The 25,579-nt window shown below is 44.0% G+C and overlaps 1 protein-coding gene across 1 annotated transcript; it reads right to left on the reverse strand.

Moving 5' to 3' along the window:
• Positions 1-428: 428 nt before the first annotated feature.
• On the reverse strand, positions 429-23,892 carry LOC308301357 (calmodulin-1). The gene is made up of 6 exons (XM_080745318.1): positions 23,761-23,892; positions 17,385-17,415; positions 11,578-11,721; positions 3,852-3,958; positions 2,588-2,723; positions 429-1,666 (listed from the first exon to the last, which is right to left on the reverse strand). Exons 1-6 carry the CDS (start codon positions 23,761-23,763, stop codon positions 1,638-1,640), a joined length of 450 nt encoding a protein of 149 aa, XP_080601444.1. The 5' UTR covers positions 23,764-23,892; the 3' UTR covers positions 429-1,637.
• Between the last annotated feature and the right edge of the window lie 1,687 nt (positions 23,893-25,579).

Genomic DNA, 25,579 nt, shown 5'->3' on the forward strand with positions numbered 1-25,579 from the left:
GCCTCTATTATACAGTATTTGACAATTTGGACAATGTTTAATTGGTAATTTTAGAGGTATTAAAAAGTCCTTAAATTGTCACTTTAGAAATGTGAAGATACCCTCTATACACTTAAACTTTATGTTGGTTTGTTTACTGTTGAGTGAGAAAACAATGTTGCACATTAAGTTAATCATCTGGGGACCCCCCAAAATAATTGGGGGGCTCGTGTGTGATGTGATGACGTCATCAAACGATAAAGTCGACTTCAACTAAACTTTTTACTGAGTCGAGTCAACTTGCAAAAATCACAAGTCGTTAATGCCCTAGTTTGAGAAACGTACGTTTTTCAAAAACCTTAGGATTTAGAAGACGTCAGGACTCTTAATGCAATAAACATATGACATACAGACACGGTGCATAAAGTTTATGGTTTTTTTATTTGAAAAAAAAAAAAAAAAAAAAGTAAATTAAAATAAGGACTAGCATGTACAACTTGGAATGAATGTAAACTGAACTCAGGGCGAGCAGTGGCGATGGCTCGTGCGCTGAGACACCGTCGGTACGCAGCGCACCTCCTCGCCATGCTCACATCTGAGTCGAGAAACAGAAGAAAGAAAAGAAAAAGAAATAAAATAGAATAAGTGAAGGCCAGTGATTCTCTCTTGCAAGAAAGAGGACACTCCATCTCAGCAAAAAAAGAAAAAGAAAGAAAAGTTCACCATAAGACTCTTGAAGCCCCGCCCCCTCTTTTAACAGGGCAAGGACACACAACTAGAAGATGGCTGCCCAAATAACATTTAAAAAAAAAAGAAAAAATTACATGCCAAAAACATTTGAAAATGTTCTCTTTTTTTACATTTTTAAAACTCTTTATCTAGCATACAATTATGTCCCATTCCACCTTTTTCTCCCTCCCCCCAGCTTGGGTCAGAACCGGCTTATATTCTTGTCTGGGTTTTAACGGATTATTGGGGGTGTGGGGTGTTCCTCTCCAAAAAAAAAAAAAAAGAAGAAGAAAAGAAAATGTACCAAACCAACAAAAGGACAGCTTATAGTGGAATCAGCACGCTCTGGTCACCCGGAGGGGGTGGGGAGTGGCGGGGGTGTGTGTTGGGGGGGTCTGAGGGGTGAGAGTGCTCCGGCCTCAAGCTTCATGCATGGAGAACAGAAAACAGAGAAATAAGAAGTAGTAGTAGTTGAAGAGATGGCCAGCCCAGACATTTATACCACTAGCAAATGGAAACCGGAAGGAGTTCACCAGATGCTTTTTTCCGCTTCATTTTGAAGGTAGTAGTTACAGGGTTTATTGTTGTTACCGTTTAGTTCTCGTTGTTATACTGTACTGATGCTATAAACGGATCTTTCAGAGGGTTAAAGGGGGGACAGGATCACTAACCATTGTTTTCATGCAGATATTTTTTGTATATTTTTCTCTTTTTTTTTTGTTTGGTTGTTTTGTTTATCCTGTGTGGACAGAAGGATATTTAATATTTCAACATTCAATTATTTTCTATACAGAAACAGTATGAATAAATGAACATTTTTCTTTTGTTTTTTCTCCAAAGAGGTAAGTAAAACATTTTGGATATTTTTTTTGTTGTTTTTTTCTTTTTTTGTTGTCTTCTAAGAGGGGACAGGACGGGGCAGGCAAGCTTCACTTTGCAGTCATCATCTGTACAAATTCTGCAGAGAGAAAAAACAGACAGGAGGAGGGAGAGAGAGAGAGACGGGAGAGAAAGGAGAAGAGAACATTAGGACAGGGGGTAGCAGGGCCAGTCACCTGCTAAATTGTTAAATGCTTTGTTAATTTTTTAATCAACTCAAGCAGGTTCGGAAACACGCGTCCTAATTAGTGTCCCCTTTCCTAACAGCTTCCGTGTCCGTCTCATTAAGCCCGTTTCGTTTAAAAAAAAAAAAAAAAAAGAAAGAAAAAGAAAGAAAATTCTGCTGCACTGTAGTTACAGCAGGGACTATAATGACACACAAATACAATCAATCACAAGGGCTTTGAGATGACCGTACCAGTCCATACTCTATCCTTGAGTACAATGTGAGTATGGAAGTCAGGCACATTTCTGGCAATAACTTAAGACTTTCACAAATATCAACGCTCTGCAGGAAAACAAGAGCACCCTCTCATGATAGGAGGGGGGGAGGGGTTGTTGAGAGAGAGAGAGAGAGAGAGAGAGAGAGAGAGAGAGAGAGAGAGAGAGAGAGAGAGAGAGAGAGAGAGAGAGAGAGAGAGAGAGAGAGAGAGAGAGAGAGAGAGAGTCTCATCTAAGGCTCTTGGCAAAGTGATGTAATTCAGAAGGACGTCTTTCTCCCATCTCTACTTTAGTAGCCTCCATCTATAGCCTTCATCTAACAGTCGATATTCCGTGTGGCTGGCTGAGCTCTGCGGCTCACTGTTGCCCTTTTGAAAAACTAAATTAAGAGCCTCTTTCTCTTCATGTACGGTATAACAGAGTAAAACCAGTCAGTGCAGTGGTCTCGAATATAAAACAATCTGTATTGTGGGCGAAACGAGTGTACAAACAGTATGCTGTATAAATGATGAAAAACATTTCAAAAGGAACGTTTTTGGAAGCATGGATCGTTCGTTACCTTCGTAGTTGACCTGTCCATCTCCGTCAATGTCTGCTTCTCTGATCATCTCATCCACTTCTTCGTCCGTTAGCTTCTCTCCCAGGTTTGTCATGACGTGACGGAGCTCTGCGGCACTGATGTAGCCATTTCCATCCTGGTAACGCACACAGGCAGGCCAAGGTGAGAAATACAAGGAGGAAAAAAAACAAAAACAAGGCAAGGCAAGATTCCCACCGGCTTCGTTAATGAACCGGCATAGCAACAGGTGCTAAGCTAAGAGGAAGTTGGAGAAACACCTGGGCATATTTGACGAGGGTGTTTGTACTTGAGTAGAGTTGTGACCTTTTTAGAATTTAATATAACTGGTTTGTTAGGTTTTAAAGGACCGTACCAGTCATGGTCTCTTCACAGTTTCAAACATACAGGATATCATATATAAAAATAAATTAGTATACACAATGACCGTGGGAACCCTGCCTCAATGTTAAACCACTATACCTAACCCTAACCTCAGTGAGGGAACATAGGGCTGAGGGAGCTTGAGCATGACCCTGTATACACATGCCATGACAGCCTCATTCTTTGTCTCCATCTCATGAGGAAATAAAGCCTGGGAAATGACTACTGCCCAAAGTGCTTAACCGGAAGGACAGGAAGTACAGTGCTCAGCCAGCTGGAACTTCCTGTGCATTCCGTTACCACTTCACTTTTGGGCAGCCAATGCCAGACCATTGATACGGTCTAATTTCACCTCAACGGTCACCATGCTCCGATGTTTCTTGTTTATTTAGTTGACTTAGCATTAGCTGATGACACAGCAGTTAATTAGTATCACATACAGTAGAATAGGAAAAAAATGCACAGGCAATGTACAGAATAGCGATGGGACGATATCCCCAACATCCATTATCCTGGGGCGGAACATTTGCCAAAAAATAGCAGATCTACAAGCTCACAACGTGTCGCAATGTGACGCGTTGTGAGCAATCAAGCTGCAATCAAGTTGTGAGTTTTACCAATAGAGGGTTTAAATGGTACCGGATATGCAGCTCGGCAAATAAAAGGTGAATTGATCCCAGTGCATGACGGAGGACGATTTCACGATAAAGTAAATCTCCACGATACGATTATCGTGTTTTTAAATCACGATAATATCGCTTATCGTCCCATCCCCAGTACAGAGCAGGTGTGGTTAGTTGACACAACATCACTGTCTTTAAAAAAGGTCACCGTGCTGTGTCAACTCGCTGTGACAGACACTGAAAGCGTTCACACAGGTTACCTTGTCAAATACCCGGAACGCCTCGCGGATCTCCTCCTCGCTGTCTGTGTCCTTCATTTTTCTGGCCATCATGGTCAGGAATTCGGGGAAGTCGATGGTTCCATTACCTGGAATGAGAGATTACAAAAAGAGCACCTTTAATCAGAACAATTGCTCTTGCGTAACACAACAGATAAAAATAAATGAGCATTTGGTGCATTGGATCAATATTTTAATTTGGCTCCCCGCTTGTCTCTTATAATCATGAACTGATTAAGCCTAAAACTCCTGAGTGCGTACAAAAAAAAGGCTTCTCTCACACACTGTGAGAGCAACTCGAGACCTGAGTCATCGTGGCGAAAGAAACACCCCTCAAATCATTGTCTGTACACAAGCTTCCATCCTGGTGTAAACAGCAGGCACAGAAGCAGAGAAGCAGAGGATTTATGTTGTTGCTGTCGGGCAGAAACCTTGTATCTTCATTAGGGCTGCACGATTTTGGGAAAAAATCTAATTGCGATTTTTCTGACTAATATTGCGATTGCGATTTTATTCGTGATATTTACAGGGGCTAAAGCAAAAAGCAAAAAAAATAAAAAATCCTTAAACGGAAATTTATTTTGACTTGACTAGCAAGTATTATGCTGCATTTTGACGATTTCGGTCATGTTATTAACATCACATCATGGCTACAAACGGGAGCATTTAATCTATGCACAAGGATTTAAGGATGTTATATTTAAAATGATTACCAGAACATTCACTACCTGTAGCCATGGAGTACTCCGTTGGAAGGGATCATACACTTTTACGTGCTGTTAGACAGACAGACAGTGTCAAGCCTTGGCTTGGCTCCTCTCCTCTGAGGAGATTGGAGCAACCCGTAATGCTAATCCTCGGTGCGGCGATGCGCGGGTATTTAAGAAGCAAAGAAAGTCACCACAGTTTGATTTGATCATTGCTTAGTCAATTATGAACGAATTTCTAAAATTAAAACGTCTGCATAATGCTTGGGAAGTCAACTTCGCTGAAAATCGCCAAAACCGCGGCCATTGCGATTCGCTAATCGCGAGATTTCACATCGCGATTTCGGTTTGAAAACGATTAACCGTGCAGCCCTAATCTTCATATTTCGACTTTTTCTCCCCCGTATTTTAATTAATGCCATAAACTAGCTGTCATACTACAGTTTCACTAAAACTAGTAAAAATAGCCGATCTGCAAGCTTACAGTGCAACGAGTTGCAGAATGTTTTTTAGGGTGAAAGTGGTTATGTAAGCGTGTCAGTGGGTTTTATAAATGTTGAAACAATGAAGGGTACTAGTAAGAGCCTATGACAAAATAATAACTAGGTCGCCCCCGCCCCCATTTCCTGAAAGGTAAGTAGGTTACCGTTTGAGATAAAAGGTTTCTGCCCGACAGTGACGATACACATCTCTGCTTGTATGTGTGAGCCTGAGTGCATCATGTGTGTGCACGTGTCTCCACAAAGAAGCCAACAAAGAATTATTGAATGCTTTAACTATTGAAAAATAGCAGATATACAAGCTCACAGCGAGCTTGTAGATCTGCTAATTTTGAAAGTTGTGAAAATGTGTGCAAAATGTTGAATATATGTGTTTTTTAAGCGAACTTTTGTAACTCAAATTTGCTTCTGAGGGGTACCTGGAACTAAATATTTTGAGATGGGGGTCCGTGGCCAAATAAATATCATTTTGGGGGTCCTTCACATGAAAAGGTTTGAGAACCAACTGACATTGTAGTCTCTCAAGAACAGACTAACTGAGCTCCAGTTAAGTGAAAAGGACCTTTTCTTTGACGATGGCTGGCCAGATTGCTGACATAGAAACATAGGTTTTTCAAAAAACCTTAGAAAGATTCAAAAGACACTTATAGAATCGGGTCAAAATTCTAATTTTCAAGATTTTTCAAAAAATAGCAGATCTACCAGCTTGCAGCGCGGTGAGCTTGTATATCTGCTATTTTTAATAGTTAAAGCATAAAATAATGATACACAATAATGTGTACCCGTTCTAAATGGGTTTAAGAGTGGCTAGTGGCGGTTCCACAGGGAGCAGCACCGTGGCAGGGACTAGGATCCCTAGCAGGTCATCCATAATGCAGACATATAGCCTGGCCCATTCCTGGAACCTCCATAAATCAGAGGCTCATCGCCCCTGCTTCCCCCGCCAGGAGAATCTGTTTGTGTAGACGCATCTCTCTCTCCAATCCATCCACCCATCCGCTCCCTCTCTCTCTCTCTCTTCCTCCAATTAATCTGTCCATCACTCTTTTCATTCTCGCATTCTAGTCTTTCTGACCTCTTCATCGACACCTATAGCCGCTACGTTTTATACCTCCCTATTCTCTTCTGTTCCATTCATCCCAGGCGCCTAGCTTTATATCCATGGCCCTCTCTTCTGCCGAGTCCCGACACATCCATAGTAGACTATACCTCTGCCTTCGCCCCTCGTTTGATTCAATCGCTCAGCGCTTTGTTCACTCGTATGCGTCTGGTACGTACTGCGGTTACTAGGGATGGGACGATATGAAAATGTCATATCACGATTATTGTGACAAAAGAAATCGCGATTTACGATATTATCGCGATGATCAAAATCCATTATCTTGGGTCGGAACATTTGCCAAAAAATTGGCAAATGCAAGCTCACAAAGTTGTGAGCTTGTAGATCGGCTATTTTTTGGCAAAGACTTTTGATAGAGAGTGAAAAAAAGATCTCTGTATCAAGTATGTATATTATAAATAGTATACCTTTTTACCAATTATAGAGGGTTTAAGTGGTACTGGATATGCAGCTTGGCAAATAAAAGGTGAATTGATCCCAGTGCATGACGGAGGACGACATCGCGATAATTTAAATTTGTTTTTTATCACTATAAAACGATAATATCACTTAACTGCGGGTATGTGCGTCTGACTGTGCGTGCGTGCACTTGCATGACGGAGGACGACATCACGATAATTTAAATCTCCACGACACGATTATCGTGAGTGTTTTTCATCACTATAAAACGATAATATCACTTATCGTCCCATCCCTAACTGCGGGTATGTGCGTCTGACTGTGCGTGCGTGCACTTATGTGGGTGGGCTGCATGGGAGGATGGATAGGGGATCAGTGAAGCTGGTGGTGGGGGTAGCCACCGCTGTGCTGGTGGTTAGTGTGTGTGTGGGGTAGGATCGATATCCATGCTGCTGTTGTCAAGGAGGGATTACGGGGGGATCAGGCTCTGTAGACCAGTGATCTCCACAGCTCCATGAAAAGCCCCCCACAGACATGGGGGGAAGTGGGCAGAGGTGGGGCAAGGGTGGGCAACCTGATAGCCAAATAGTTAGGGCACATACCACATGGGCTCTAATGCCTGACGAGTCCCTGGTTTGAGTCCCAGCCAGTCGGACCATTTGCTGCATGTCACTCCCCTACTGAGTTTTTCCCTTAGCTCTAGTCTACACTGTATACTTGTCAAAAGGCTCAGAAACCCCCCCCCCCCCAAAAAATAAATAAAATAAAACTAGGGAAAAGATAGACCATCCCAATTGGAGCCACTAGAGGCAAAATGGTACACAAATGGTCTCCTAAGTGGGCACTGTCTGACGGCAGATCATTCTAACGAACGTCCTGTCCATGTTTACTGGTTGCGACCGTCAGGTCGCAGTTACTATCAAAACCTCCACCGGCTGTCTGTCAGTCAGTCAGTCCGTCACGTCACACTTTTCCCCTACTCATATCCGCAACTGTTAGCCCGATCCATGCCAAACTTTGCACACACACTCCTTGGCAGCCACATGGCCCTCTTCTAGCGCCACCATGAGGCCACATGGCCCTCTTCTAGCGCCACCATGAGGCAGAATCTTGCAAGACACATTTTTGGACACTGCTCCTACAGATTTTGCCCTAAAATCACTCAAACCGGTACACAGTATCTCTACAGTCATGTCATCAAAATGCATCTGTCCCATCTAGCGCCACCATTTGGCCGATTTTTGAAAAACACATTTTTGGACATGGATCTGTCCCATTTCCCATATTTCCTCCTGATTGGCTACCATTGCCTTTGTGTATGTATTGTGTTTGTGTATGCGACCTGATGGTCGCTTATCTCCCGATTTAGGGAGTCTTACTGGTGCTAGATCCTGCGATCCATCCTCTGAAAAAAGCCATTTTAGTGTGAAAATCTTCATACTATCTTCAAACCATGGGGCTACAGAATTGTTTAGAAGCTGTGTTCACGTTCACTCTTTCATTGGAAATAAGGCCTCCTATACGCAGATACAAGAAGTAAACCAGAGATGCCATGTGTTTTTGGTCTAGACTTTCAGATAGACCTGGAGATGCTACAACAGTCAAATCCAGAGTGTTAATTTTACTTGTGTACAATCGGGGGCGTTAAGACTATGAGAATATATGTTGGGATTATAGGGAAAGGTCAGGGGCAGTGAGGGCAAAGGACCCAGTGGGATTAGGGAGGGGCTGTGGGACTAGGATTAACCAGCAATACAACGCAGCGCAGAGAGAGAGAGACAACGAAAGAAAGGGTAGTATAATAGATATCAATAGAAGAGAGAGCGAGAGTAGCAGAGAAAGAGGTAGAGAGAGATATATTACAAGAGATCAGAGAGTGAGAGGGAGGGAGGTGTGGTGATGCGATGGGGCAGATGGTGATCTAATGGCCCGCGGTGGTGATCTAAGGACCTATTATCTAACACACAGAGACAGTCAGCAGCAGCGTCGAGGGAACACGTGCCGCCGATGGGGATGGGGGGGGGGGGGGGGGGGGGGTTCCAGCTTTGGGGGTGGGGAGAGGAAGGAACGATAACTAGGGAGGAAGTGTGGGCCCAGGAGTTGTATCTGCTCTGCTGCTCCGATAAGGCCCGGGGGCTCAATGCTGCTGCTTCAGTCACTTGGAGAGGAGAAGGGGGAGGGGGGACTGAGGCAAGAGAAGAGGTGGGAGTGAAGGAAGGAGAGCGACGTTGTCAATGAGTGAGTGGGCGAGAGCTGGAGTTGGGGAGAGATGGAGATGCAGAGAGTGCGTAAGGAGCTAGTCGCGTGGAAGAGGGTAGTAGGACTTAGGGATGGGACGATACGCGATATTATCGTTTATCGTGATAAAAAACACTCACGATAATCATATCGCAGAGATTTAATGTATCGTGATATCGGCCTCCGTCATGCACTGGGATCTATTCACCATTTATTTACCGAGCTGCATATCTGGTACCACTTGAACCCTCTACAATTGGTAAAAGGTACTTATAATATACGTACTTGTCTGATACAGTCTTTTTTCACTCTTTGCCAGATCTACAAGCTCACAACATGTCGCGTTGCGACGCGTTGTAACCTTGTAGATCTGCTATTTTTTGGCAAATGTTCGGCCCCAGGATAATGGATTTTGATGATCGTGATAATATCGTAAATCGCGATTTCTTTTGCCACAATAATCGTGATATGACATTTTCATATCGTCCCATCCCTAGTAGTAGGACTACACATGAAGAGAGTGTGCCGCTGACGCAAATCTAGACGGGGCTGAAGCATCTCAGTGGATTTCTATATGTGGTCATAGAGTATACGGCGAGAAAGGTATCGTCCAACAATGCTGAATGCCGTGGGGGCCAAAAGCTACTGTAGTTACCTTGATCTCTCTCTTGATTGATAGACCTTGGCGAAATAGCCGTTGAACCCATCGTTCAATATTATATAAAACATGAAATAAATTGCATCCTCAATACAATAAGCTGTGTGTACTCTACTATTACTGACGTTACACATAATCAGTTAGATGTTTAACCTGTAACTGGGTCCGCCTGGTGAAGCAAAGGCAAATTTAACATTTTGGGCATTCTCTGAGCTTTGCCCGTCTCCTTTGAAAAGGACTCTACATTTCAAAGGGTATTTCTAGGTTAAACAAAAGGCTTTACGTTTTTATCCAATTCAGACATGCACACCAGCAGAATCAAGTAGCCCAAGAGGTCATTCCTCATCTTCCTCAATTCTTCCTCTGTCTAAAGCAAACCGTACCGTTTCTCATTCACCATCAGTCAATTTGCTGCAAACCCTCCTTGGTTGGTAAATAAAGCTGATGTTCAATGGCCAGCTGCCATCCCCATTGCTTCCTATGTGGGTACTGGATGTGCAAAGCCTGGAGAGGCCTTATGTAACCACTTTTATTTTCCATTACTAGCTTCATTGCTGTCTGACCTAGATTGCATCAGCCAGGGGAGGCAGAGGCAGAACAAGAGGAGGTTAGCAGTGGTTTGTGGGAGCGTGTGTGTAATATGTGCATGCATGCACAATTGAGTGTGCGTACTTGCAGTCAGCTGTGACAAAGGGAGGCGAGTTGGCGAGGACGACGGCGGTGGGAGGACATTTCAATAGAGGCAGTCGAGCCGCGGTGCAATTGATTTCTCCTGATCAATGTGCTCCCCATTTACAAAATCCTATAAGCTGACAGAGCACCGGTGAAATACAGCCTGGGTTTGACAGTTCCCGTTCCCCTACCTTACAGTCCAAGGACAGACGGCCACAGCTGGCCTGCAGGCATGCAAGCCAAAAACCACATGCTTGGCTCCTTCTCTTTTCTCTGTCCATCTCTCTCTCTCTCTCTCTCTCTCTCTATCACAGTGGAATTAGAACGCCCTACAGCAGGGGTTCCCAAACTTTTTTGGCTCGGGGCACCCCTATAAATATATTTTTTCATCTGAGGCACCCCTACATTATATTCCTAATTGTCACTCCCAGCACCTTATATTTATAGCATATGTTAGCGATTATGTTGCAAGGAAAACAAGATAATAGCCATTTTGCCAAATTTCAAATATCAAATTATCTTGTGGCATTCGATTTTGTATGTTATAATTTTGAAATTATACCTTGGTATGCCCAAAACTCCAATAAAAACAGTATAAAAAAAAAAAAAAAAAGAATACTGAATTATCTCGTGGCACCCCAGGGTGCCCCGTCACCCACTTTGAAAACCCTACAGTGACGCGACTCAAGATTCTGAGAGCATGAAGAGCAAAAAGGAAGAACGCGTCTATCTGTCTGTCCGTGTATTTGACCGTCTCAGTAATGGCACGCGATGGCCTCACAGCCCTGGCTCAAACGCTGCGATAGTCTTTGACACTGGCTCTCACTTTTCTCTTGTGTACTTGTGATTCTTCTCTGACGTTGACAACAATGATGGACCTTAACACACAGCGACTGAACTGCTGACACCCATCTGAGGGTGGGGGGCTAACCGGACAGCTGATGGGGATGAAGGGTGAGGAAGGAAGGCTACAAGGCAGAATGGGAAGGTTCCTGGTTAACCAGATTGCTCCATTTCCTAATCTGACATTGACCTGAAGTGACCATTAAAACAGGGGTTCCCAAACTTCTTTGGCTCGGGCCACCCCTATAATTCTTTTTTCTTCCGAGGCACCCCTACATTATATTCATAATTTTCACTCCCAGAACCTTATATTCGTAGCATATTTTAGCGATTATGTTGCGAGGAAAACGCTGAGATAATAGCCATTTTGGTTAGAACTGACTGAAAATAACTTTGTACTTCAAGTTTAAAATGATACTAAATATATTTTTAAGTGTCCAAATAAATTCCAAAAATTATCAAATTATCTCGCGGCACCCCTGGACTGCCGTCACGGCACCCCAGGGTGCACGCGCGCACGAGAGAGAGAGAGAGAGAGTGAGAGTGTGAGTGAGTGAGTGTTTGTACTAACCATCTGCGTCCACTTCATTGATCATGTCCTGCAGCTCAGCCTCTGTGGGGTTCTGACCCAGCGACCTCATGACGGTGCCCAGCTCTTTGGTGGTGATGGTGCCATCGCCGTCCTTGTCGAATAAGGAGAAAGCCTCCTTGAACTCTGGAAGAGGTAGAGTGGAAGTGTAAAGGGTCAGAAAACTGCAGGCATGGCATTTGGTGAAATGAGACGTATTAAAGACCAGTTCAGACCAAAGGTTCCCAACGAGACTAAACCGCTTTAAGCCAGATTTATAGAAAATACTGTCTTATGACGGAGCATAAAGCATTAGAAGGTTGCAGAGGGAAATCACAGCTGCCTGAATTAGGACTTAGTGGTTGTTGGATGTAAGATGGTGTCTATGACTAGTATGCAAACAAAAACGGTGGTTTTGTTGAATACACAGGGAAAATCTGAGAGTACATTTTTGTATTGAGCACTAAAGCTACTTAGGACATCATCACAAAACGGCGCAAAGCAGGAGCTCGCAAGTTGCTAAAATACAAGCTCACATGTTGTGAGCTTCTAGATTGGCTAGGACAGTTGGGTTTAAGTGGTGAATTGTTGACAGAGGATGATTTCACAATAAATTAAATATCCAGGATAGGGCTGGGCGATGAACAAAATCTCATATCCTAATATAGCTCATTTTATTATATCCCGATAACGATATATATCACAATATAGCACATTTTTGGTTTATACCAGTAAGACTCCCTAATCGGGAGATAAGCGACCGTCAGGTCGCATAATGTCTGCAAAAAGCAACCTCATGGTAGAGCTATGGGGCATGTGAGAAATCAGGGAGGAGGTTATGGTTTGCCAGCCAAGGAGTGTGTGCGCCACGTTTGGCATGGATAGGGGCAACGGTGCCGGAGATAAGAGTCTGCAAAAAGCAACCTCATGGTGGCGCTAGAAGAGGGGAATGTGAGAAATCAGGGGCGGAGGTTGTGGTTTGTCATCCAAGGAGTGTGTGTGCAAAGTTTGGCATGGATAGGGGCAACGGTGGCAGAGATATGAGTAGGGGCAAAAATGTGACGTGACGTGACGGACAGACTGACTGACTGACAGACAGTGGAGGTTTTGATAGTAACTGCGACCCGACGGTTGCAATACAAATTGCAATGTTGAAATACAGTTTGAAATGATATACACAACAAATAAGATAGTAGGTACTAAATAGTTATATTTAGAACCTTTTTCCAAGCATGTATTCATGCAAAAACAATTTGTGTTGTCTTCGTTTTAATGTTTAATTTAGTTTTAATATGCAAATGAATCGTATTTCCATTGCTTCAGGGATACTCTTATTCTGAAGAGATCGACCACCGTCCATAGACTGTAGAAAATAGCAACCACCTCGTAGTCTTATTGTTATCAGCATAACATAGCTTATTCTGATCGCCCACCGGAAGTCTTAGATTTGCCGGCTTAGATTTGACAAAAGAACACAGCTCGCAACATAGCCGATGGCCCTGAGAGAGACAGAAGGGTCAGAGTCAGAGACCGCAACACAAGCACTGTTACGTATACTCTTTCAGATAAATGCCACACAGCCAACTCGCTGTCTTTAAATGTTTCATCTCACGTCTCTCTGTGGCTGTGCAGGGCTAAGCTTTACTGGCGACTGGGCTGCTAATGTTGCTACTTGTTACCCCAGGGCTCCACTGGCTGCGTCGCGTTGCTCTGCGTCTTGACGCCGTCATTGACGCCGTCATATTGGCGTCCGACCGGCTCCACCGCAGCGCAGCGGCTGTGACTGTGAGGTATTCATTCTATGGCCAATACAGCCCATTTCCAAAACAACATGAAAATCACGTTCAAACAGGAATAAAACTATGAATGTGAACGTATAGAGCGCACTATGTTCACAGCAGAGAGCAGCAATGCACCACTGACCACTTTGTCATGGTTATAGCCTGTTGTACATAATTTTATCAAAGTAGACCGCTGTATATTACATACAAAGATATGCTAGGATTTTTGGGATTTCTAGTCACCCTTGTGAATGGATAGCCAACAGCAGAAACGCACGTATACTAGCCTACATTTAAATATAGGCCTACAATGCATTTATTCATATTTTATACATGACTGGACGAGTGGACGTTGTGGACGCCGTCAAAAAATTGAACCGGGGCGATTTTTGAGTTTGGACGCCGTCAAGGGAGCGTCCGACGCGGACGTTGACGTCGCCAGTGGAGCATCCCTTCATTGATTAAAACGGGAGCGTTCCCAACGCTGACGTTGACGCGACGCTCGACGCGCCCGGTGGAGCCGGGGGGTTAGCAGTTGTAGCATTGCTGCCAGTCAGTGGTAATGTTGTTGACTAACTGGCGAGTCGCAACGCAACACGCTAGACGCTACGGTGTGGGTGTGGGTTTGTGTGCGGAGTAAACTCACCCATTTAGTGATACCGCGATAGAGCTCCATGTTAAACGATAGACATTTCCTATCGTCCAGACTCCAGACGATATATATCGTCATATATCACAGGCCTACTCCACGATGCGATTATCGAGATAAACGATAATAGCGATTATCGTCCCATCCCTACTGTTGGAAATGGATCTCTCCTGCCCAAGAACACCCACCATCACCACACTGTCTGACAACTAACGAGATACCAAGGGAGGGCCGACTGCCACCTTGTCCAATATTCTGATTCCTGATGCTAGATGAAGACACAAGCCGAAACTGGCTGATGAGACAAATGCACGTGGACTAGGGATGTTAACAATTAATCAACTATTGATTGATTGAAGTTGAGAATGTACTCGATTAAACTGATCAATGAAACAATTAATCTGATTTCGCACTGTTCATTATCGGAAACTAAGGCTACGTAATTATCTGTAAGACACACGCAGCGGCTATCTGCCTGGACCAGGACCCATGTTCCATAGCCAGATCCAGCTCAAACAAGCAACACTTACACATTATACGACAATCGTATTGTGGAGATATAATTTATCGTGATATCGTCCTCTGTCATGTACTGGGAACAATTCATCTTTTATTTGCTGAGCTGTATATCCGTTACCACTTAAACCCTCTATAATTGGTAAAAGGTAGTTATAATACACGTACTTGATACTGTCTTTTTTTCACTATCAATTGTCTTTGCCAAAAAATAGCCAATCTACAAGCTCACAACGCGTCGCGGAGCTTGTAGATCGGCTATTTTTTGGCAAATGTTCCACCCCAGGATGATGGATTTTGATTATCACGATAATATTGCGATAATATCGTGATAATATCTTAAGATTTATTTTGTCACAATAATCTTTTTTTTTTTAAACTTAAATCTTTATTTGCAGTTTTCACACATACATACAAGTACAGGGATCACAATATTCATTTCAAATGTCTGTTTTCAGTCCTTTTCAAAGTTCAGTGATGGTGTCATCCTGATGTGTGTTATACACAGTCCATTTTTCCCACTTCTCCAGGAATAGGTCTTCTTGCAATCTGAGTTTATGTGTAAATCTCTCCATTACAAATATTTCCTCCACAATGCACAGCCACTGCTCACAACTCGGAGGGTCAGCTTTATACCACAATCTTGTAATTGCTTTTTTGCTGGCTGCCAGTAGTACCTTGATCAAATACATGTCCTCTCCTCGTGTGTTTTCCTGTGTCAGATTCCCTAGATACAGTACCACACTTGTTTTCGGTATTTCGTATTTTAGTATCTTTTTTACTACTGACCATACATCATCCCAATATTTATCTATTTTTGGGCAATTCCAAAATATGTGTTCATGGTCAGCATCCATGTGGCCGCATAGCCTCCAGCATGGTTGTTTCTCCGCTGTAAAATTTCCTCTGATCTTTGGCGTTATGAAATATCTGATAACATTTTTCCAGCAAAATTCCCTCCATATTCTAGAGCTTGTGGCCGTGCACTGTGTCTTACAAATATTATACCAGTCCTCCTCGGTAATCTGCTCCCCAAATCCTTTTTCCCATTTTTCTTTGACATACAGGGTAGAGGTCTTCTTACTTGTCATTAGCCCCTGATACAGGGCTGGTCACAATAATCTTGATATGAAATTTTCATATTGTCCCATCCCTACATTCATATCAAGACAGAAAAAAACAAGTCTTTGAAACGCTCTGGCTACACAAACATGTAGCCAGAGCCATGGGTCTGTGTTTGTGTGTAGCAGTTGAGCCGAGAGCAAACGGTGAACGCCAGCCTCACACCTCTAACGAGCCAAAACATATTCCACCTTCATAAATCATAACATTAACTGAACAACAGCGGCGCCGTCTCCCCTGATTAACATGATCTGGTTGTTTGTATCCGTCTGGTGTTAATGCACGATTCAATGCCAGATACACGACACCAAAGCAATGAGGGATTTGGACAGGCGGTGGACAACAAAAACTGATTTAAAGCCCTAATTTATGCTATGTCACACGACAGTGTCGCGCGTCTAAAATGGCATATCTACAAGCTCACAACGTGCCATGGAATCGGACTCAACTTGAGAGGTGGTCAACTATAGACTATTGCAGAGTTTAAGGAATATTGTCTCAGTCATGACAGCAATGGCACAAATAATTGTCTAAATAATAATAAAATATATAATAATAATGATACAAATCGCATTCAGTGTTTAGGTATTCGGTTTTCAGTCCAAGTGTTTATTCATTTTCCATTTCGGCCAAAGAAAATATATTTTTGTTAAACTTTAAAAATCACTGCTCATCAATTAAATAAATCATGATAATTTGCATCCCTAATGTAGATGATTGTAATGTAGATGAACAACAGTTTTATGGCGTGCCACTGTTGGGGCAGAGCTGTCTAGAGAGGGTCTGCAGAACATTTTACATCATAGATTGTAGGGATGGGACGATATGAAAATTTCATATCACGATTATTGTTACAAAAGAAATCACGATTTACGATATTATCGCGATAATCAATACCATTATCGCGATAATCAATACCATTATCCTGGGGTGGAACATTTGCCAAAAACATTTGATAGAGTGAAAAAAAGACTATTAAGTATGTATATTATAAGTACCTTTTACCAATTATAGAGGGTTTAAGTGATATGCAGCTTGGCAAATAAAAAGTGAATTGATCCCAGTGCATGGAGGTGGAGTGGAGGACGATATCATGATACATTAAATCTCTGTGATATTTTTATCACGATAAACGATAATATAATATTGCTTATCGTCCCATCTCTAATAGATTGGTCACATGTCTGAGAAGCCACAGCGTTATTAGACCCCATCTTGTTTTGAGTAGCAGAAGGCTGAGCCATGTACAACAGGTTTTGTCTGTTACTGTATGTATGGCCCCTCAGTCATAAGCTCACGTCATGGAACAGCAAACGTAACACTACATGTCCGTTCTCTACTATAGTGAGCTATGCCACAAAAAGCGGAGATTTGCTATGTGCCAACTGAACTGCCGTAAGGGGTAGTGAAATGCTAACTAAAGATTAGGCAGGGTATGGCCCAAGTCACATGTCACGAATGTTACTTTGTAGAACTTAATTTTCTTTGCACTCCATTTAATTGACGAGATTTACCCTGTCGTTTGTTGACTAGGCTTCATGGCACTTCCGATCTTGCACTTTGTGAGGTAATCTGGATAAAAGCATCTGCTAAACGCCTGATTTGTTATTTGTACATTGACACAGAGGGATTTGAATGTCAAAAGAGTGTGTGTGTGTGTGTGTGTGTGTGTGTGTGTGTGTGTGTGTGTGTGTGTGTGTGTGTGTGTGTGTGTGTGTGTGTGAAATTCACAGTCTTCCTACCTGCAATCTGCTCCTCTGTTAGTTGGTCAGCCTGTGGTTGGAAAAAATGAAGAGGGTGGGGAGAAGAGGAAAGAAAACAAACAAGTTACTCAACAGGCGATTATTCCAACCATTTCATCATTGCTTCCCACAAAATCCCCACCCTTCAGCCAAAGTTCCTTAACACAGAGAGAACAGTGTTCAGGGACATACCCACTACTGAACTATAACTGTGGCAGGGGGCCTTGGCCAGACTCTGCACAATCTTTCTTACAAGATCCAAAGATTTCTTTTACATTTTGTAATCAATACCCCTCCAGTCCAAAATGATCCATTTGAGGGCGACACGTTCTTCTCCAAACAGAATTACACCACACTCAATTGAGTTTGTCAAGAGTAGTGCCATTAGACCGGCATAAAACTTTCTAAGACCTTTGAAAAGGTCATTTTAATGACCGTCATCGACTTCTATTGCCTTGAAATGGACAGCAATGCTATAAAATCACAACCAGGGAGCGATACTCCGATCCAACTGGTTTGTTATAGGGATCAAACAAGACTATATTGTTTTACAGCCGATTTAATTCACAATGCGTAGTGAGTGACTACAATCAGTGAAAATATCACCCTCGTCCTAAACCAGGCAAAGGATGAACAGCAAGGGCACTAACACAGGGAAAAGACAAGAGATAAAAGATCATCTGGAGGCCAGGAGAGGATGTCTAGGCGGGGTTGTTTCAGGACAGCATGGGAGTATTTTCCACAGCGCTTTTACTGCCAGTGCCCACCAACAGAGAGAACGGGCTTCCAGGTTTGGTGTGGTTTGGTGTGGTTTTCCCAACCCAGGCTGTTCCCTGGCACAAGCTAGGCTGTCTGTAATGGCTAGTGTGGTGACTCACAATGGCTTTAAATGGCTTTGGTAGCCTGCATCTAGTATGGTAAGTTGTTCCCCAGTCTCAAGGCCTAAGACAAAGGATGACCGTGACTTTGCTTTCAGGTCAGGGCTCCTCGCCTCTGGAACGACCTGCCTGAGGACCTCAGGCTTGATAAATCTCTTCTTAAAATGTCCTTTCCAAGGCAGAGCATCCATATTTAAAATGAAATGAAATATTATAAACTTCAGTTTATATAATGGACTTTGTAACCTTGTTTTGATTGATGTGCTTCATCAATGTTATTATTACTATCATCATCTAACAGCACTGTGAAGGAGGAGTCGTTGCTTTCAAACAAACATCCCCAGTAATAAAGTGTGAACAACCGAGCTAGCAGTGCAAATCAAATGCCACCTCCCGCAGGTACACTCCCATCCCCCATGTGGGAAAACACAAGCTTATTGTTATTATTATTACAGCAACAGGCCACTGACGTCATTCCACCAGGCAGAAAAACAGGGACGCAGACAGACAAGCACACATGAACAGACACCCACTCTATATGAACCTAGAGACCCGCTACCTACATAATGTACCTTCCTACCCACACTGACTGACAGATGGACACACAGTCACACGCACAACACATCCCCATTCTTCCTCAAACAGCAATATTTTCTGTTCCCAAAATTCTTGTGAATTCGTCAGAGTAGCCAGTTCAACCCCCGAACAAATTCCTGCGAACCTGATGCTGGGTTTGTGTTTGCACAAGGAATCCAGTCCTCGGATACAGCCGAGCACATGATATCGACAGAACCATGCTTACATTTAAAGGGTGCCGTAGGCTCGCCATGTGATGATGAATAATGAATAGAACTCTGGTTTACTTTGGACCGGATGTGATTTCATCCGATTGGTGTGCAAACACCATCAGATGCTCTTCAGCTCCAGCTTTTTTCTAAATCATGTCTGGAGGATTAGCTATGGGAGGCATTGACTTCAATGGCCTTGATAATATAACAGTAGCCGACATGATTTGATCATCTGTGCCAGCCACATGGCCTAATGGCCTTAGCTTTTCATCTCTGTTGTTCCTCTGTCCCCGGCCTTAAGCCTGAGTTATACTTAGTTGCATGCAGGACAGGTGTCTGAAAATAGCCAATCTGCAAGCTCACAAGCGTGCCGCGTGTGTGAGCTTGCAGATCTGCTATTTTCAGTACATACACATGGGTGGGGTGTGCACACACCGTTAGCATGCTCCTCCTCCAGCGTTCCCGACTCTAGCCCCTTTACTTTCCCTCTGTCCTTAATGTCTTACAGTAAGTACATCCATCTTTCTGTCATGCTCCTGATTCATTTTCCCCATGCATCTCTCTGACTCTTCTCTTTTCCTTCTATTTCTAACCTCATCCCTCCCTACCCTCTATATATCCTTTTCCATCTGCCTCACACTTACTTTCCCTCCGTGCCCTGGGTTGTGGGGTTCAGTGACTCAGTACCGAGTATCCTCCCCTGGCTCAGACCCAGGCTGCTGGGCCTGAGCAACACTGCTGCGCCACCCAGTCCCACTACCGGCCCATCCCTTCCTCCCTCCCTCCTTCCTTCCCTTGGCCCATATCAACTCCTCCTCCTCCTTAGGCCTCTCTCTCCCTCTCTTTCTACTTCTGACACACTGCTCAGAGGAAACTCCCTCTGATTCATGATCCATGCCACCCTATGGAGAGGCATGTGCGTTGCCAGGCCTCCAGCCCTAACGACAGCTTGTAGAGGCGAATAGGTGGTGGTGGGGTGGGGGTGCGGGGGGGTTTGCTGGCAACGGCTTGTTGGCAACAGTGGGTCAGCCACTCCCGCGGTTGCCCGGGCAGCCAACCCCTGCAGTGAGCCTCCAAACAGAGCAAGGGGTGTGTGTTTGGGGGAGTTTTTGCATCCCTCCCACAGAGAACTGTGTTTAGTTCAATGGTTACAATGCAGAATTGTTTAAGGGAGGGCAACCAGGCAACTTGTCCCATAGCGACAAACAACACAACAACTACGAGGTGTTGTTTTGGTGTTTGGCGCCGTTGGCCTGTAACCACGTGTGAGAAACGTACACAATAGTGAAGTAGCAGCTCTGTATGCAGTGACGAGTCATGTGAAAGGTGCAAAAACCAGCCGTTACTCTGACAGATGGACATGACACACACACAAGTCTACAAACACATACTCATAGCACGTGTTTTCTCCACACACAAAGAGTCATTGTGACAAAGACAGCCACGCGCTCCCTTTCTATAGAAGCTTTCAGCTCAACAGAGTGCTGAACGCCTCTTCTCTATTGACCCAAGACAAAAGACAGAAAGGGGCCTGTTGCTCCAGGGGCGCAGGCAGAATGGCAGGGTGTAACCAACACCAGCCTCTCCATGCCCTGCAGGGCCAGGCCAGTCCACCATATGGCCCGATGGCACTCGAGGTGCTCGTGGGTGACTGGGTGGGAGTACCAACCCCCTCCACAGAGGGCGCCCCCCCCACCTTTACCTTCGCCAGACACTATAACATATACGAAGACATGGCGATGGTTTGGCCCGCCAAGCACATCAATTATTCATGGCGGCGTATCAGATGTCCTCAGAGTTACTAAACATGCATCAGCAAACAAGGGCGTAACAGGAATAGGATAGCAGCCTCCGTATGGTCCCGACTACTTATTGGATACTTCCACCTCAATGGGGGGGGATGTTTCTACTTCAGTGGGCGTATTGATGAGAACAAGGGGCTTACGCCCATGGACTATAACTTGTCAGAGATGCTGATACGCAGGCTAGCTCCATAACAATTCAACTTTACACTCCAATTACTGTGTGTGTGTGGCGCTGCAATGTGAAACTGCGTTGTGGCTCGATACCATATATGGGATATTTGATCACAGCTGTGTGTGAGTGGTGGGGGGTTCTGTGGCTTGTGCTATCAATGATCCATCAAGGTTGATAATCAATGGATTCGCTTGAAGGCATCTATTCAATAATCAGATCCTGACTTCTCCTTGACAAAGCCAGTGGGAAGGCTCTGTTCATTATCTGGTTGCAGATGTCAGAAATGGCTGGTATGAGCATGTGTCTGTGCATGTGTGAAACATCTGGTGCAAATGGTTATACTAGAGGAGTATGGTAACGCACATGTTTTATTTTATGAGCCAATTAGGCTGATGGAACCCACATTATATGGATTACTGGCATTTTAGTTTGAGTTTGAGCTCTACCAAAGAGAGACATTACTGTAGACATGATTTCCATATTAAATTCATTTAAAAACGTATAAAGGGGTTGAATATATCATCCTAACTTTACAGCTGTTGAAATTGCACTAGCAAGTGCCAGCAAGCTTCTTGGACAAACTGGCACAGGATTTGCATACCATCGAGAATTTGCAAGTGGCAACCAAATCAAGCAGCATATGATGAATATAAACCTATAATGTAATGCATGGCAGTGAAAGGCGGATGATCTGCACCTGTTATCGTTGTTTAAGCAGCAGCAGCAGCCATATGGGCCAGGTGACAGTGTGTAGTGTATAGCAGCAAATTGTAACATTTACAATTAGAGTATGGGCGATTTCTGTTGCGGAACACTGACGATATGATGTTGCAATGAATTCCCATCATGGGTAGGCTACAGCTCGTCTCGACAGGCGCAACATGGTGCAACGTAGAGAGAGAGGGGAAACCTATTCGAGACAGATCATTTCCTCAAAATGACAGGAGCGCCCTTCAGGCATTCACCCCAAGTGCCATTCTAAATATGCATGAAAACCTAAACACTGAACGTTATGGATGTAATGTCGTCTCGGGGTTGGTTATTGCAGTGGTTCTCAAAACTTTTTCGTCTCAAGGACCCCCAAATTGAAAGTTATTAGCCCACAGACCCACATTTGAAAAGATATGCCGGGGACCCCAATAAGAGAATAATTTTATGGCACTATAGCAATGATTCCTATCCATTTTAATTTCAAGGACCCCCAGTTTGACATGAATTAGTCTACAGACCCCATTTAATGGTATTTCTATCTCTGAGACCCCAATTTATATTGTAAAATCAATGTTAATTTAACTCAGTGTACAAATGGAACCAAATACTCTCTGAGTTACAGACCCATAAAGGTCCATTTGGTTCCGGACTATAATTTAGCTGGGGACCCCCTGGAAATCCCTCAAAGGACCTCTGGGGGTCCCCGGACCGTTCTTTGAGAACCACGAGGTTATTGGATTTTAAATGATCTGTCAGGGACTCAGGAGAAATAAAATGCCAGCATAGTACTCTGATTGTTCAGAGGCTACGAAGTGAAACACGGCAACACGCCTGTGCTTCTTCTAAAGGCGGATTGTAAAATGTAGCCGCACTTATTACTAGCCTATATCTATACGTTATGCCATAATAACCCAGAAATCGCTTAATCTAGCCAGACAGTCCGTGAATTAATTCAATCTCTGCACGGCGGAACCAACCACGAACCAACCAACATGATGACCCAATATAGACATATATAGCCGTGTAGAATTGCGCAGTTTTTTGGAGGAATAACGTTCCATTTTGAAGCGAGCATCGTCCCAGAAATGAGTGCACGGCACGCACACCCAAATACTAGCCCTGAATACAGGACTCTCATATACATGAGAGTCCTGGTGCCGCCTCAACATGAGGAGTAGTGGGCAATCGAGCCCTTAACGGTTTGAGCTAGGAACGTCAGATTTCAAAAATAAAGTGCTTACCTAAGCCAACTTTGATAACAATTTGACGCCGCACAACGTTCATTACACGCCGCTACCGGATTGTTGAATAAAAAGCATTTTTGTCCGAAATTATTTTGCTTAACATAGGACGTCCGCCTCTAGTGGACAGTCGCGTCATCTCCGGTTGATCATTGTAGTGAACGGAGATGATGCGATGACGCGACTGTCCACTAGAGGCGGACGTCCTATGTTAAGCAAAATAATTTCGGACAAAAATGCGTTTTATTCAACAACCGGGGAGCGGCGTGTAATGAACGTTGTGCGGCGTCAAATCGTTAGCAAAGTTGGCTTGGGTAAGCAGTTTATTTTTGAAATCTGACGTTCCTAGCTCAAACCGTTAAGGGCTCGATTGCCCACAACTCCTCATGTTGAGGCGGCACCAGGACTCTCATGTATATGAGAGTCCTGTATTCAGGGCTAACCCAAATACAATATCACACACGATACTTCTCATGATCCCATATACTACTACAACAACAACAAAAAAACATTTAGAGGAATAGAAAGGGCGCGTTTACGGGCGTTCCTTCCTCGTCTTTCGTGTAAAGAACTGACTGTATGTTATGTATGCATCTATCGCGACATAAATCCGGAAAAGAGTGCAACACACAGACACAGTCACACACACACACACACACACACACACACACACACACACACACACCACTTCCTATGCTACACCTAAACCGTGACAATTAACTGTCGACATTATTAAACTGCATTTAGCCCCAATAACAGAGAATGAATGAGGAATACGTACCATGTTGTCTGTTGGTGGTGGTGGTGGTGGTGGTTGTGTGCTTGGTGGTGTATGGAAGCAGACTGTTCCTTAGATGGAGTTCCACCAGTGGGGTTAGCAGCAGCAGCGTGTATATCGGCCGTGGTGTGCTCACAGAACCCGGCAGGGAGGGGGTTGGGTAGGGTAGGGTTAGGGTAGAGTAGGGGGGGGGGGGTTGCCTCAACAACGTTATGTATCCCTCCGCCGCACTGACTGCTGGCACAGACAATTCACTTCCTTATTTCAATTCAGGGGCTTGTCTTATGTGTTGGGTTGTGTTCCAGGCTTCAAGGAGGCTCGTCTACAATTTTTATTTTTTACGTTTTGGACAAGATAACGAAATTTACACCAGGTGTAAACTTGGCCACTAAGTAATATAAGATTTGAACATGCACAGTAGCCTACATCATTAATTTGTCTAAAATTGACCCAAGTTCAACTTCTTGTTTACACCCAAAATAATTGGTTATACATTTACAGGTTTTGTAGCAAGTTATGTTGTTGCCTCAAATTACTACAAAAACCCTGTATAACCAATAACCACTTACCTGTTGACCAGCTCAGCAGAAGGATAGCTGATCTGTTCTGAAATCACAATGATGACTCGACCAGCTCAGCGTTCTCAACGGGCCCGAAAATTAAGGCCTGGCCCTAACTGGGCCGGCCCGAAGCCCAGTCTGCCCTTACCAATTAACATAAATCGTACGCCCCTCCTGGAGCCGTCCCTGCCCATATCAGGGAATGCCCATATACAGTATGGACATAGTGTGTCTGTCTCATGTGGTCTATGACGTCAAACATCTGTCAGGCGTCAGTCATCTCCATATTTAGGAGAATATGACCACATTTTGTCCAACCTAAACAACCAACAAGTTCTGTGCATTTTTTTGGTCAAAGTTGATCCCATGCCTAAGCGCCAGCGCTCGCCCAGCAGTCTACTGTCACCCAGGCGGATGCGTCCACACGCCTTCTGCCCTTAGGGCGTCTTACTGGTTATTATTGAGCGGTGCTAACCACTCCTACATCTGGCTTTGTGTGTATGTATGTCCATCCGTATGTCCGTCCCGCAAAGCCTGACATTGGCCAAGCTTCCCTGGAAATTACCTCATAAAAGGCACCGCTCACTTCACATTGGGTGGGATTTATTTTCTTTAAAAAAAGAATATACATTGAGGTGCCCACTCTTCCTGTTAACGTCTACACTCTGTTAGTACAACGGATGACCGAAACCTTGTCCCCAACACCCTCCATCCAGCTCCGAACATCCCGCAGTTCCTCCCTCCCCGCGATGGAGGATAATAAATTAAAGCTATACTTGGCTTGGCCCGGCACGGTTCTGCTGCTGCTGCCGGAGACGTGCCAATCACCATGGTGAATGTGTTCTGAAATGCCCGCAGTGCAATATTGCACACCCAGAATCATCAGACATACTGTAATAAAGCTAAAAGTGCCTGTGGGCCTGTTTTGACTGCACCATGTAGGGTACGGACTATTATCACCACCATGATCCATGACGGTGCAAATAGTGCTCGCATGGCTGCAGCAGCTTGTTTACGTACTAAAACGTCAGTTGGGAGCGTTCAGCATAATTGCCAAAACGTGCCTGTAGAATCTGCAGAGCAGGTTATGGCATTTCCATAGACTGGCCCAGGTCTGATTTTGTGAGGCAGATTAACTTGTCAGTTTTTTTTATTTGGAGGCTTTACAATTTCCAAGTCTGCAGTGCAAGAGCATTGCAAAATTCAGTATTATATTATTTAGCTCAGCCCTTGAAGCTAGGCTGCTTGGGATGGGGTTGTTA

This window comes from Nannobrachium achirus, assembly GCF_963921795.1.
Source record: "Nannobrachium achirus genome assembly, chromosome: 16".
NCBI lineage: Eukaryota > Metazoa > Chordata > Actinopteri > Myctophiformes > Myctophidae > Nannobrachium > Nannobrachium achirus.